Source organism: Ochotona curzoniae, unplaced genomic scaffold (assembly GCF_017591425.1).
Source record: "Ochotona curzoniae isolate NIBS_2020 unplaced genomic scaffold, NIBS_Ocur_1.0 scaffold_3208, whole genome shotgun sequence".
NCBI classification, from domain to species: Eukaryota; Metazoa; Chordata; class Mammalia; order Lagomorpha; family Ochotonidae; genus Ochotona; species Ochotona curzoniae.
The window spans coordinates 18,391,950-18,406,255 of record NW_024467106.1 but is presented as its reverse complement, the minus strand read 5'-3'; the positions used below and the strand labels follow the sequence as shown (position 1 = coordinate 18,406,255).

At 41.5% G+C, this 14,306-nt stretch overlaps 1 protein-coding gene across 1 annotated transcript in view; it reads right to left on the bottom strand.

Annotated features, from left to right (window-relative positions):
• The window catches only part of SHOC1 (shortage in chiasmata 1), a 62,209-nt gene extending 50,476 nt beyond the window's left edge, over window positions 1-11,733 (bottom strand). Inside the window, exons 1-4 of the mRNA XM_040963552.1 lie at window positions 11,689-11,733; window positions 9,455-9,578; window positions 8,566-8,650; window positions 2,413-2,594 (exon numbers count right to left, since the gene is read on the bottom strand). Of these exons, the coding sequence (XP_040819486.1) occupies window positions 2,413-2,594; window positions 8,566-8,650; window positions 9,455-9,578; window positions 11,689-11,733 (436 nt within the window). The remainder of the gene's footprint in view (window positions 1-2,412; window positions 2,595-8,565; window positions 8,651-9,454; window positions 9,579-11,688) is intronic.
• Window positions 11,734-14,306: the final 2,573 nt, after the last annotated feature.

The window sequence follows — 14,306 nt, the reverse complement described above, 5'->3', positions numbered from 1 at the left end:
AGGCATTAGGTTGGCCTAGCTTAATCAATACGGGATACTATTACACAAGCAGTTACTTAACCCACTGCACCACGATGTCACCTTTGTTTTCCCTTTACATCCTTTTACCTCTTAAGGTCTGCAGTTCATCTACACGAGACCCTGACATCTTAGGAAACGAAGACAGTTTATGCAGCCTACCAATAAGAACAATCCTGAGTCTGTTATTTCAAAGTTGTTCATGCATGGACACTAATAGATCAGTTACAACAAAAGTTATATAGCAAAGTATCTGAGAAGTGTGGCATATCTTACGTATTAGGAAACCCTACTGCTTACAGTAAATTGCTGGAATAAATTCATCCCTGTTATGCCCACCCTGCCATCTTTGGGTGACCTTTGGGTGCTGGCTTTCATAGTTTCTGAGCCACAGGAAGGAACATAACACCTTCCCACACTCTTTAATAAGCTTCTGAGTACAGAGAGAAAGCAAGATTAGTCAAAGTACTACTCAGAAAGCAGAGCTCCCCGGAGGTAGAGCAACCTTGAGGGAAGAAGCAATGTTCTCTTGCTCTGTATAGTGGCCTTCCTGTTCAATGATGGCAGGGTGGCATGACAGAGAAATTCTTGCTGGTTTTCAGTTGACAATGTCTCCTATGGCCAAAGTATGCATGGGCGTAACAAATGTGTGGTCCAAGATAGTCAGCCAGCTGGTATTCCTTTGCCTGCTGAAGGTTAACTAGATATGCCAAGAGAGAACTTCTGATATAAACTAGTCCCTCCGCCCAAGAGACTGTTTACATGAATCTGTTAAGTTTCTGATGATGTCATGGCCAGAACACACCAGAGAAAGCTACTGCATCAATTCCATGTCTGAGGGTATATCTGAGAAAGTTAAAGATGACCAGTATAATCTGTAAATATTAATGAGGTGATTTTTAATAAATACCCAAACATCATTTATTTATATCTCCAGCTCCACCAACCACTTCCAGATACTCTCCAGCTGTCTTCTTTACATAGACCATCACTCTTTCATTATTATTATTATTTTCTGTTATGCAGTTTTGTAGGTACAGGGGTTCACTGCACCCCTTCCTCTTCCTCCCTTTCCCATTTCACTCTCCTGGCATTTTCCCCTATATTATCATAGTAATATACTCCCTTAGCAATAGTTGCAAATTTAATTTTCTGCTATTCAAATGTATTCTGATATGGAATAGGCAAAGGCAGAAAAATCTGGCATTCTGTTATACTTAAATGTATATTTAAATGTCTCCTTAGGAGTCCTATTTTTATTCAGGACTAGAGACACATACTGTAAAGTACCTTTCCTTCCAGATATGCTAGTCTCCTTTTTTACAGTTCAAATACATACATGTATTCGCACAGATGAACATCATTCTTTCTGGAAATACACAGACACACTGTGTCAGTTAAGAGCCTCGATTTCCAGCTCCTGTTTGATGCAGCCACTTGAGGGCAGCATCTCACCACAGCAAATGCCCTTAGTAATCCTAGACAGGTTTTACCAAGGGAGCTACTTAACTCTTTCAGCATTCAGGAGAGTTTCTGCTTTATTACAACTACCACATGATCTACACTGATTTAAGGAAACTTTTTTTCTGTTATTATACGGCAGTGTTAAACTGTCACCAGAAAACAAAATTCTCACTGGTAAACTATGCAAAAAAAAAAAAAAAAAACCAGAAAAAAGGAGGCCTATTGGGAGGAAAAAAAGAAAAATAAGTTTATTCTTTATAGAAGAGAATTTTGTCTGCCTTAGAAAACCCAAGGTAATGAAATGAAAACAAGCAAAGGAAGTTACTAAGGTGTCTGACAAGGATGGTAAAATTAATGCTTTTCTGCCAGTCTCCAAAGACACAAACGTTTGCCCTAATGTGTGATAACTGAAGCAGAGTACAGGAAAAAATGTGACCTGGAGGTGCAAGGATTTGCTGGGATTTGAAAACTGTCTATAGCCTTTGATTATAAACCCATGGAACATAAGATTTTTGCTTGGTTTTTTTTTTGGTTCTGTTATTTTCTGTTATGTGATATCATTACCAAACGGAATGCTAAACCTATAAAAATTTAATTAATGGCTCCTAACATTTAAAATCTAGTCCGAAAATCAATGGAAAAATTCATCATGGCTAGCAATATTTGAAACACAAAAGTAGCAACTATAATAAAAATATTAAATTTCGCAGATTATTTTGCAGTTCAATAAAGTCCAAAACTAATCCAATTGATAAAAGATTAATATGAAAGAGAAAATGTTTTATTCAGGTAGTAAAGCTTAAAACTATGATTATGTAGGCAGATGTCATTAATAAAACAAAAAAATAAAAATCAATTAGGCATAAACCTTTGAAATAAAAATCTTGGTGTTAGTACTAAATTATAAGAATTAAATGCTAACTAGAATACCTTCAATCTTGGACTGAGGTGACAAACATTCTGAATACTTGACAGGTGTGAAGACCTCAAAGCAGTCCTTGTGGGCGCAAAACATGTTTTCTTCTTCCTCAGGCTGTGAGTTTGGATTTGAACTTGGAACAATTTCTTCAGATTCACAATTAACTTGAGTCGTCATTCTTGTAGGTGTTTTTCTATGACATTATCAAATTATTGATTTTACAAATGTCCTATTCTAGAATATTTTTACTAATAAATAGTTTGTGTCTATAACAATATCAAATTTACAAAGACACAGAAAAATTACATTTCAATTGAGATGAATGCAGAAATTATACAAGTGTTTGTCATTTTGAACATGTTAAAATTAAATGGACTCAGTATTCTGCAGCCTGTTCTTTTGCACTAAAGAATACAGCATGGGACTACTTACAAGCCACTCAATTACATTCAGTTCATCTTTGAATTTGCATCAGCAAATCATAATTTATTCAACCAGTTCCCCAATACTGGAAATTTAAATTTTATTTTTGCTATTATTAGCACTAATGCAAAGAAAAATTTTTATACCTTTCTAGACATTTTCTTTTAAAAAAAATCTCCTAAAAGCAGAAACAATGAGTTTAAAATTATACGGATTCTCAGGTTTTGCCATGCATTGCAAAACTGCCTCTATAACACATAGTCAATGTTCTTTGGTTTCATCATCTAACTTTTTGTATTTTGATCTGCATCCTTAGAGGCTGACCTCTGTGAATCAACTAAGATTCCATGCCTATGGCGTCTAGTTGGGCTTAGCTAATGAGATGCACTGGTAGGAAAGAGAGATGAATCAGAAAACTATTCCATCCAAATCCTTCTGGTCCAAGCCACAGGTAAGTGGCTGCACCCTTCCACCAATGGTTATCTGTCTTGGCAGATGGATTTCTCCGTTACCTGCAGCTCCTGCTGGACTTCACTCAGTTCCCTTGCTTCTACAGGCTTGGATAGTAAGAACATCTGCTGTCACTAGTGCTGGGGATTTTGACTTCCTTAACCTTCCCCATATTCATTTCTTAATTGTCAGGCAACCGATTGAGGCAAACCACAAAAAGTCATGTAGTACATGACTTTTTATATAAGAAGAGAAATGCGAAACAGAGACTGACTGATAACAGGTAAAGGATTTCCTTCTTTTTTGATGAAAATGTTCCAGTACTGATTGGGATAATAACTGAACAACTCCATGAATGTATTAAGAACCACTAAGTTGAACACTTTAAATAGAATGTATATAGAATTACATGGGATATAGCTCAACAATAGTATTCTATTCAAAACACACAACCACAACAAAAGAACAAAAGTTTTGAAGTCACATAGACTAGGGCTTAATCTTAACTCCAGTTATTTCCTCACTACATAAGCTTGGGCAAATCACTCATATCTTTGATTCCTAACTTCTTTCTACAACACTGTGATAGTAATACTTATATCACATAACTATTAAGATGAGTACAAAAAATAAATACACGTGCAACATCCTGCATATTATTGAATGCAATAAGCTACAAAGAAATAAAAAGTAAAATCATGTTGCTTTTCTTGCTCAATTTGGCCACATGCTTTGACTTGAAAACTATGAAGTTTATTCCATAGTTTTACCTAATATTTTCACATTTTTCTTTTTCATAATTCAATAGCTTCAATGCCTATTTAGTCTGTCCATTAGGCTTTCTTCACCTTTTTTTAAAGTCTCATATTTATTTTAATGTGTATTTACTCACTGTAATGTAACATGTATTTTAAACTAGTGTGGTGTTTTTAAAATTAAATGGAAGAAAAGAAAGAAGGGAAGAAAGAAAGAAAGAAAAAGAGAGGGGAAAGGGAGGGAGGGAGGGAAAGAATAAACAACCATGCTACCATACTGGTATGTTAATACAAACTTGGCATTAACCAGGCCCAAAACGCTCAGCAGCTACTGGCTGTTTTTCTCCCACCAAGGTTACACTCTCCTGGGTACAAGGCAACCTAGGCAGTTGCCTACACCTGAGGTGTGAGTGTGTGCGCGTGCATTTAAGTCATTATTAATGTCTATTTGTCTTCAAACAGTAAAAATTTATTTTAATTAATTTGGGAGCTATTAAAGTTTTTCAGTGGAACTTCAGAATAAACCTCTGGCTATAGTTTCACATAGATTTCCTAAATCTTCCTCTATTTCTCTTTCTCATCTTTCTTTTTTCTTATTTTGACATTTCTTAAAACAGATTTCTTTCTCTTCCTTTTTTTCCTTCTCTCCACCCCTCCCCTCCCCAACCAACCTCTTCCCTTCTCCCCCTCCCCCTTTCTTTCTTAACTATATGGGGAAGATGGGGAACTAGAACACACCACCCTAGCCTCCAAGCAGTGAGTGGGGGAAGGGGGATGACTGTAGATTTCCCAGAGATGGGGAATCTGGGGATGTATTAGAGTGGAGCAACTAAGGGGAGGGCATATCTGACAGGGAAAGAAAGACTTCTGGGGGTCTTCTACAGACTTGGCCACTGCACTAAGAGGTAGGCGAGGGAGCTGAAATGGAGTGAATTAGAGAGGGAAAACTGGAGGCCATGTCTAGCTCTGGTTAAGGCACCTGCCCATATGGAAGACTTGGACTGGGCAAAATAGCATTGCCCATGGCCCAGTGGCACATGCAAAATCCAGGGTTTGGGGGCATGCTGGCTGGGCTAGGACACAAGACCTGCCCATGAGTATTGGAGCAGGGGATGGGGCCACATCAAGCTGGGACACAACACCCAGAATGAGAATGTGAGAGAATGAAATCATGGGGAAGATTCTGCTGGGGACTTGTGGGCTTGCCTCTGTGGGACTGCAGCACCTGCAGTTTACACAGACAGCTGGGGGCAATGATGGTCCAAGCTAGGCTGGGCCATAGAACTCACCTGACAGGAATCATCTTGACACGCAAGGGAGCTGGGGCTGGGAGCAAGCCTGGTAAGATAATCTGGGGAACTCTCCTGTCAGGTCACAGCTCCCACTACAGAGCAAAAGAGCTAAGACTGGGGGCAAGCCAGGCCGGGCAAGTCTGCAACACTCATCAGCATTTGTGTTGGATGAGTCTGGGGATAGGCCAGGCTGGGCCAAACCTCAGCACCTAATGGCATACAGGAGAGCCAGGACAGGGTGTGGGCCACGCCTGGCTCGGCTACGCTGGAATGAGTAATGGTCAATCATGCTAGGCCACAGTACTCACCAGGGAGTGCCAGGAAAGGGGACTAGCCATGTCAATCTAGGTAGCTATATATGCACAAATGCAATTTATTGCTGGGAGTGGGCTTGGTAGGGTAACTTGGGGAACTAGTACACTAGGCCATACCTCCTACTGGTGAGTGTAAGGGCTGGGGGCAGGCCAGACCAGGCTGGGTTGCAGCATCCATTGGCCCATATGTGAGCTGGGTCTGGGGGCAGGCCAGGAAGGCTCACTCCACAGCACGCACTGATACAATTAAAAGCTAGGACAGGTCAAGGCTAGACCAGGTTGGATAGCAACATCCACCAGTTCACATCAGGGCAGGGGTAGGCCTGGCTGTGCTAGGCTGCTGCACTCACTAATAAGAGCTGACACAGAGGTGGGTTGGACTAAGTCAGGGTGTAGCACTTGCTAGCAAATGCAAAGACTGGAGGCAGGCCATCTCAGACTGGGCCATAGCACCTGCTGGGAGATGCAAGACCCAGGGCTGGGAGCAGGGCTGGGAGCAGGCCTGGTAGGGGAACTTTCAGGAATCCCTTGCTGGGCTGCTCCTTCTACTGGTAAGAATGAGAGGTAGGACTCTGGGTGGCCCATCTGGGGGCAGGCCAGGTTGGGCTAGGCTGTTGAACTTGCTGGCACACATGAGAGCCAAAATGGGTATGTGCCAGCTGGGCTGGGTCACAGCACCAGCATTAGGACTGGGTGTGAGTCATGAAAGGCTTAACCACAGTACACCTTGCAGTTGTAAAATCCAGGGCTAGAAACAAACCTGGCAGGGGAACTGTGGGCACTCCCCTGCTAGGCTCTACCTATCACTTGTGAGCACAAGAACCAGGGCAGGGGGTGCAACAGGCTGGACAAGGTAGTAGCACCTGGTGGCGCATGTGAGAGTCAGGTCTTGGGGAGGTGGGAATTGGCCTGAGCTTAGCTGCAGTAGCCACATGAGAATCAGATGGGATTAGGGTTGAATCAAGCCAGACTGCCAGATTGCAGCAGAGGCTGGTACATGCAAAAACTAGGGCTGGGGGCAGGCCTGGTGAGGCCTGTTAGGTCACAGCATCCACTAGAATGTGTGAACACCAGGTCTATGGCGGGCTGGCTGAATTGGGCTACAGCACTCACAGGTTCCATGGAACTGGGGCGGAACTGAACTAGGCAGCTACAGTCACTGGTATGTGTATTGGCTGGTGCAGGTAACAGATCACACCTGACTGCACTAGCTGACACACACAGGAGTCAAGTCTGAGTGATGTCACCCCAGGAGAGGTTTCTTGGGGGACTCCTCAACTAGACCACTCCTCAACTAGACCCTAGCCACACAAGATGTGTGGCATGACCTTGGAGCACATGTATCAAAACTGCAGCTCCTCAAATGCTGCTGGTTGTGAGGTGGACAGTATGACCAGATGCACATGGGGAACATGATGGCCAGCTCTTCTAGGACAGCGGGGGATGTCAACTGCCTCATCAGAGGATGGAAAGCAAAACAGGTTAGAAAATTCTCTTGGCCAAGTTTTTTTAGCATGTTCCTGTGTGTGGATACACTAAGGTGGTCAGCCAACAGACTTTGGAAAGACTCAACCATGGAGCAACAAAGTCAGCAACTGCTCACAACTATCAGAAACACCCACGTGACACGCTCAGAACAAGCTCCCCCAGATCAGCATCTCCAAGGATCATCAGATGACCACCCCTATCTCCAGGTGCTGACACAGTTTGACAGCAAGGAGTGCTCCTTCTCTTTCCTCCCCTGCAGAGGGAAAAATATTTTGTCCCATCCACCTTCCATGGTATCTGACTCTTCCCAGCCTAGTCAGAGGCCCACATGGGCATGCATCCCTCTCAACTATGTAAACAATATTTTAAAAGAAAATTTTAAAAAATTTTAAAAATACATGCACACACAACATTCTGGAGGTTGGAGGTTCACGTCCCAAAAGGCAAGTTTCACAGCTTGTCAGAACCTGGGGCTCCTTCTGCTTCAGTCCACCACTCCTAGATTTGGTTCTTATCAGCACAGCCTGAGGTGGTGCTGGAGACAGTCACCACATTCGTATTTCATTATTAGAAGGAAAAGAGTGCAGGACGAAAATACATCCTTTCCCTTTAAGAATATTCTGCAGACTGAGCTAGAGATCGTGTCTCACTCGTTTTCACACCATGTACCCAACACATGGGATGGTACCCAACAAACCTGTGAGGAATAACTGAACTAATAACATTCTGACAAACTGTTAGAGAAAATATAGCTTTAACTTTGCACTTATTCTACAGAGAAAATGACTAATGTTAACACAAAGGATTTCCTATCGGCACTTTCTACAGTAAGTTTACTTATTGAAAAGCCTAATGACTGCTTCAATCCTGTCTCTCTCTTTTTTTTAAGATTTATTATTATTATTATTTTATTGGAAAGGCGGATATACAGAGAGGAGACACAGAGAGGAAGATCTTCCTTCCAATGATTCACTCCACAAGTGAGCGCAACCATCGATGCTATGCCGATCCAAAGCCAGGAGCCTCTTCCGGGTCTCCCAGCGGGTGCAGGTTCCCAAAGCTTTGGGCTGTCCTTGACTGCTTTCCCGGGCCACAAGCAGGGAGCTGGAAGGGAAGCGGGGCTGCCAGGATAGAACCGGCGCCCATATGGGATCCCGGGCGTGCAAGGCGAGGACCCAAACCACTGCGCCACAACGCTGGGCCCAATCCTGTCTCTTTTTCAACACAAATGTGCACCCTATGTCAAATGAGGGAAAAGATAAAAAGAGGATGCAAACCACTTGTATTAACCTTTCTTGTGTGGAACAAATTACAGCTTTTCCTTTAGATAACTGAAGAAAATCTGAGGAGATAAAGGAAGGGTTTTTTCCCCCTCTTCTTAAGTGTCTGAAGAACTGACAGTTAATCTTCTAAAAGGAAAATCTGAGATTAAGCACACATACATCTCGATGGAATCCTCCACAGGGAACACTGCTTTCCATTCATCCCACACTGTGTCTGTCTCTCCCCAAACCGAAACGGTTGAGACTAGGGAAAGAGGAAGAGCCAACGTTAGTTTCTAGAATATTTTTAAACATTTAGCCTAAGTGAACTTTACGGTGTTCTCTTTAATGTTTACAAACTTAATTTTTTTTCTAAATTATGCCTGATAAACAATCATTACATTATTACGATACACCCCTACTCCAGAACTCAAACACATTCAAAGCAGTAACACCAGAACATTCTAGCCCCAACTTTACAGCTTCTTTTGCTTGTGTAGCACTACCATTCCAGACAGTCCCATTCAACATGGTGTTAGGAGGCTTCACTAGCCATTCTAGCTCCCTCTAACACATGCCCCTCGAAGGGCTACAATGCTGTTAGGAAGCTTCTTTTAATATGTAGTATGATATTTAAAATTTTAGGTATCTGTAGCTTGTCTTTTAAATTATATTCATAGTTTGTTAAGCAGAGGTACCAGTGATGTAAAAATCTGCTAGAGTCAGAATCAGTGCATAAATTTTAAAATTTTTACATTTAGTTTACCAGTACAATTTAAAGTAGTCCTCAAAACTGAGAAAATCTCATAATAACACAGGAAATACTTCTAATATTTCAATATTATGATATTTAATAATCTATACTTTTTATTAGTTTTATTCATAATTGGGACAAGTTTTCTAATTCATCCTCAAATTCTGCGATAAGGATAGCATGTAATTCTGATTCACATAAATGCAGTGAATTTTTATTTAACAAGTGAAGTACTGCATTTTATTAATAGTTGACCATGCTAAACTCTGGAATAATTTTTAAAATACGTTTTTGAGAAGTGAAAACAAAACATACTTCTTGTCCACGGCCTCCTATATTTAGTGTCAGTGACTCCCACAAGATAATTTCCATCTTGATAGAAACTTGAAGGCACTCGCAGCATTAAAGCATCTCTGTAAAATCTCTTTCTAGCTTCATTCTGGGGAGAAAGTAAGATTATAACATCTTTATACATACAGCATTTTATGCATCAATATTCAGAATATTAAATTCATTGGTCCTTGGAACATTTCTTTCTTTGAAACATACTCTTCTTCAGTAGTATTTGCTCATTATAAAATATCAAGGGAACACAAAACCGAGAAAGTCGAAGACCTAGTATATCAGTAATAGACATATTTTCCTACAAAGCTTTTTCAAGATTAGTTTGAAAAATGTGTTTGACAAAAAATGGGATCACAAAACTTACACCATTTAACCATATATATATATATATATTTGCTAAATGGTATAATGTAGATTTCTTAAATTTTACTTTCTATGCTTACATTATTTTCCTGGTTTTTCAAGTTTTATTTTAGATTTTTCACTTGAAAGGTTGAGTTACAGAAAGAAGGAGATCAAAGCAACAGATCTTTTACTCTTTGGTTCATTCCACAAATGGCTGCGCTAGCCAAGAGCTTCTTCCTGATCGCCCACATGGATCCAGGGGCCCAAGGAATGAACCATCCTCCACTGCCTTCCCAGGCCATAAGCAGGAAGTTGGATGGGAAGTGAGACTGATGGGATTAGAACCAGTGCCTATATGGGATCCCGACATGTTCAAGGCGAGGACTTAAACCACTATGCCATCGCGCCGGGCCCAATATATATTTTTTTAGGATTTATTTTACTTATGTGAAAGGCAGAATTAGAAAGAAAAAGATGGACAAATGGAGACAGGTCTTTCACCAGCTGGTTCACTCCCCAAATGCCACGAGGCCAGGGCTGGATGAGGTCAAAGCCAGCCGCCAGGACTCCTTTCAGGGTCCCTACCCAGGTGCAGGGGCCAAGCACATGGGCTGCCCCTGCTGCTTTCCCAGGTGCATTAGTAGGGAGCTGGAGGGGAAGTGGAGCAGTCAGGACTTGAACCGGCTTCCTTATGGGATGCTGTCATTGCAGGCAACAACTTAACCAGCTATGGGCCATCTGTCTTTCATTTTAAAATACATACTTAGTAGAAAAATTGTTTCTTTAAAGGAGTTAAATAAATTTGTAAAGCAGTCAAAATTCTCTCCGAGTTGGCTCTGCCCTAATTTCCCATTATTACTCCAACTCATAATTTCCAGCTCATTACTCCAACCATTCTCTAAATAGACTGGCATCTCCATGAACCTCCTTAACATTCGCAATGGCTCCTTCAACAGCACTACAGAATTCATCTTCCCATGTATTTGTATAAACAACAGTCTCTTATACTTTAAGAGTTATGTGTTTGCTGAGGTGTTAAATCAGAGTTTCTCATTATCCAAAAATAAATGTTAAAGATCCCACCTATGTTAATTTACATAAAATGAAAATCAAAGGTTCATAGTAAACAGGAAACAAGGCATGCCTGATCCTTTACATAAAACTTGGCCTTTCAAATGAATAAAATTTTAAAGTTATAAAATTAAGTTTGATATCTAACAAAATATTGCTTAAAATTAGCTTGTAATTGCAATTGGTTTTTCATAGTCATTTCATAAATTACATTGTATGAAATGTATACTCTTCAATTTTGATTATAGAGAAAATATTTTTTGAAAATTTCAAGGACTTTCCCAAAGTACCTCTGATTCTTCACATTCAGACATTTCTCTTCCCGTTCCCTGTTAACTGATCTAATTTGGTGCAAGATTTTCATTTGATAATAGCTTGACTCAATGCTTGAGCATTTTTTAACATTATTCTCATGATTTTTCACAAGATACTCTTTTGCAAGCTTCGCACCATATTGGAATCACATCATGGAAAGTGGCACAGCAGCTGGAAACTACAGCCCATGAGCAAGTACAGAAGTCTGAGGATGTTTCAGTCTAGCCTAACAGTGCAGCTTTCAGAGACGTTAATTTTTTTCTATTAAGAGCTCAATTCATTTACATTATTTAGATTTAGTAATTTTATTTCCAAAAGTAAATTATTTTCTGGCACATTAAAAGCAGTAAGTAATGCTGAATTAATTATAAAGCAGTTAGCTGAAGGATTACTACAAAATCACATATATTAACTGCAGATAACTTTTTATATCACAATTCTTAGCAAACAGGCAGTAAATCAGTAATACATACCTCATATTCATAGTCTATTGCACAATATTTGAGTGCTGGAAACATCTGTTTTTCTAAAAAAATGCAAATGTCAACATCTGGAAATATAAAAGTTATAATTAAGTGCTAGTAAAGAAAAATGAGAAAATCTCCCTTAACACAAAACTTTGGTTCACTCGTTTTTAAAAAATTAAAAATTAACCACAGCAGGACATTTACAAGAGTATCTCGAAATGTCTGTAAAAAGGTAAAATTTTAAAACTAAATTTATTTTGGTGGATTAAAAAAAAATGGAAATCCATGAATTGCTTTTTCCTAACAAGCACTTTCAATGAACCTTTCCCAAGACCTTTTGTGCACAGGAGTTCTAAGACTGGCAGAGTGATCTTTCCAGAAGCAGGACCCTGTTGCCGAACAAACAGATTTGTATCTAGCAAACTGTTTCTATTCTCTTACTTGGAAAATAAAAACCCTGAAATCAGAATCCTAACCAGCTGATGTATGAGAATAAAGTGTCCATGGCATATTACTTGATCAGTGGGTTGTTTCTGATATATCAGCAAATCCACTGAATGAAGCACTGAGAATGTAAAATTTAGAGTGCATGGTTGGCCCAGGACGACGTCGGCCGTGTGACATCCCGAGGTTTCACGCTTCAGAAGTTACTCCAGGAATGACGCCTGTCCATCACTTCTCAGCTGTATGATCATTTCAACAATGTCTTGGAGAGTTCAGATGAAGTTGGAAGTTTCTGTTGAGTGTATCCTAACTTTAATGAATGAAACATACATCTTGGTGAGCGAAATGCGCATCTTAATCCAAACGGCTTTCCCTTGGTTCCATCCTTAGTTTAAATATGTGTGAATTGTCCCCGTTTCTGGGTCTCCTGTGAAGGTGCTGGACCAGAAGTCCTGAGGACAGCACTCAGGTCAGCAGGCTCCACTCCACCCCCGTGTCAGTTACAGTCAGGGAGCAAACGGAACATGCCTCACTACCCAATTTGATTTCTGGATTTAAAAAAACAAAGAGCAAGCCTCTAAAACAACCAAACAAAATGAGTTTATTTGATGAACAACTCAGAAGAATTTTTTGTTCTTATAACACATATTTCAACCAAAATAAGCCTAATTATCTAGATTAGCTTCAATGTGGTTAAGATTCTGGTACCAGCAGGCGTGGGAATACTGCTACTACCCTCTCTCACTCAACGCCAGCACTACATTTTCTTACTGATGATTATTTCTCTGAGAATGTTTCAGTCTTTGCACTTCTCTGCTTTTTTTTTTTTTCACACAATGCATCAATAATATGTTTGCAACAAATACTGATTAGGATTTTAATTTTTTTACTACACTTTCAGCCAAAAAATTTTACCTGATTCTCATTCTAGAAGACATTTTGAAAGGTGAAATCAACCCCAATTCTGCCTAGTTTATCCAGTCAGTTTGTTACCAGCATTTGTCTTAAATTTTCCTTTCTGTGAGGCTAATATCCCCTCTCGATTCATCGTCCTCATTCAACTATCTTGGTGTCAAAGTCAATCATTGAAATTTATGCTAAATAGACAGTTCTAAAGAAAGATACCACCTTATATTCACAGTGTCAGAAATTCATTAGTCAAATTCGCTTCATTGGATTACAACTGAATCCATCATATAGTGACGGATGAGAAGTAAGAGGAATTGTTTCCACAATCAAGAAGCTAAGTTATTTCTAAAATCAAAGGCACGGAAGAAACAAGCAAAGTCACGGATAAAGTACTTTAAAATGGTCAACTCGATCTGCACAACCCTCTGCCATCGCTCCCTTAGCTGCTTGCAAGACGGCTGTCCCCTGTGCTCCGCACTGCCCCTGCCGGCCCACGGTGGAAGCGCACGCGGCAGGGGGCGCATCGGGGCGTCGCTGACCTGAGGCCTCCCGCTGACCCCGCGGCCTTCCCTCGCTGACCGGCCCCTCAACCCCGGCAGCGGGCTCAGGTCGCACCGGCCTTCCCGCACTCCCCACGGGCGGGCGCACGAACGCCGCTTGGGGCTCTGGTCCCCACATCAGTCAGCCTCACTCTCTTCTTCAGAGATGTCTGGCTTTCCACAGGCTAGGCCTAGCCTGGGCTTTTGTTCTTTTCAGCCCCAGGATGCCTCCTCTTCTCCTTCTCCATCAGCTCCTTTTACCTGAGGTGAAATCGCCAACCGGGCGTCTCCACGGCGCCAAGCCTCCACACGCCCACGTGGACACTCGACCGCCGAGCTTCAACTCACCGTTTTTATAGGCCCGCCCTCCGACTTCCGGGGACTTCTTTCTTGTGCGCCCATTCCCCGGATCCCTCCGCCGGGAGGCTCTGAGGTCCTGGCAGGTGAGCAGACAAAGATGGTGGCGGGAGGGCCCCGAGACGCCCGCGGTGAAGGGCCAGGACGCTGGGATCCCGGGAGAATGGGCGCCCTCAGCAGTGGGGTTCTCGGGGTGTTAGAGCTGGGAAAGCGTGACAGAGGGCAGGGGTGGATGTGGCCCAGAGGCCGCAGTGACGGAAGGTAGCAGTCAGCCGTTGAGGGAAAGAAAAAGGGAGGAGACAATATGGAAAAGAGGACGATATGGGCCCAGCCCGATAGCCTAGTGGCTAAAGTCCTCACCTTGCATGCACCAGG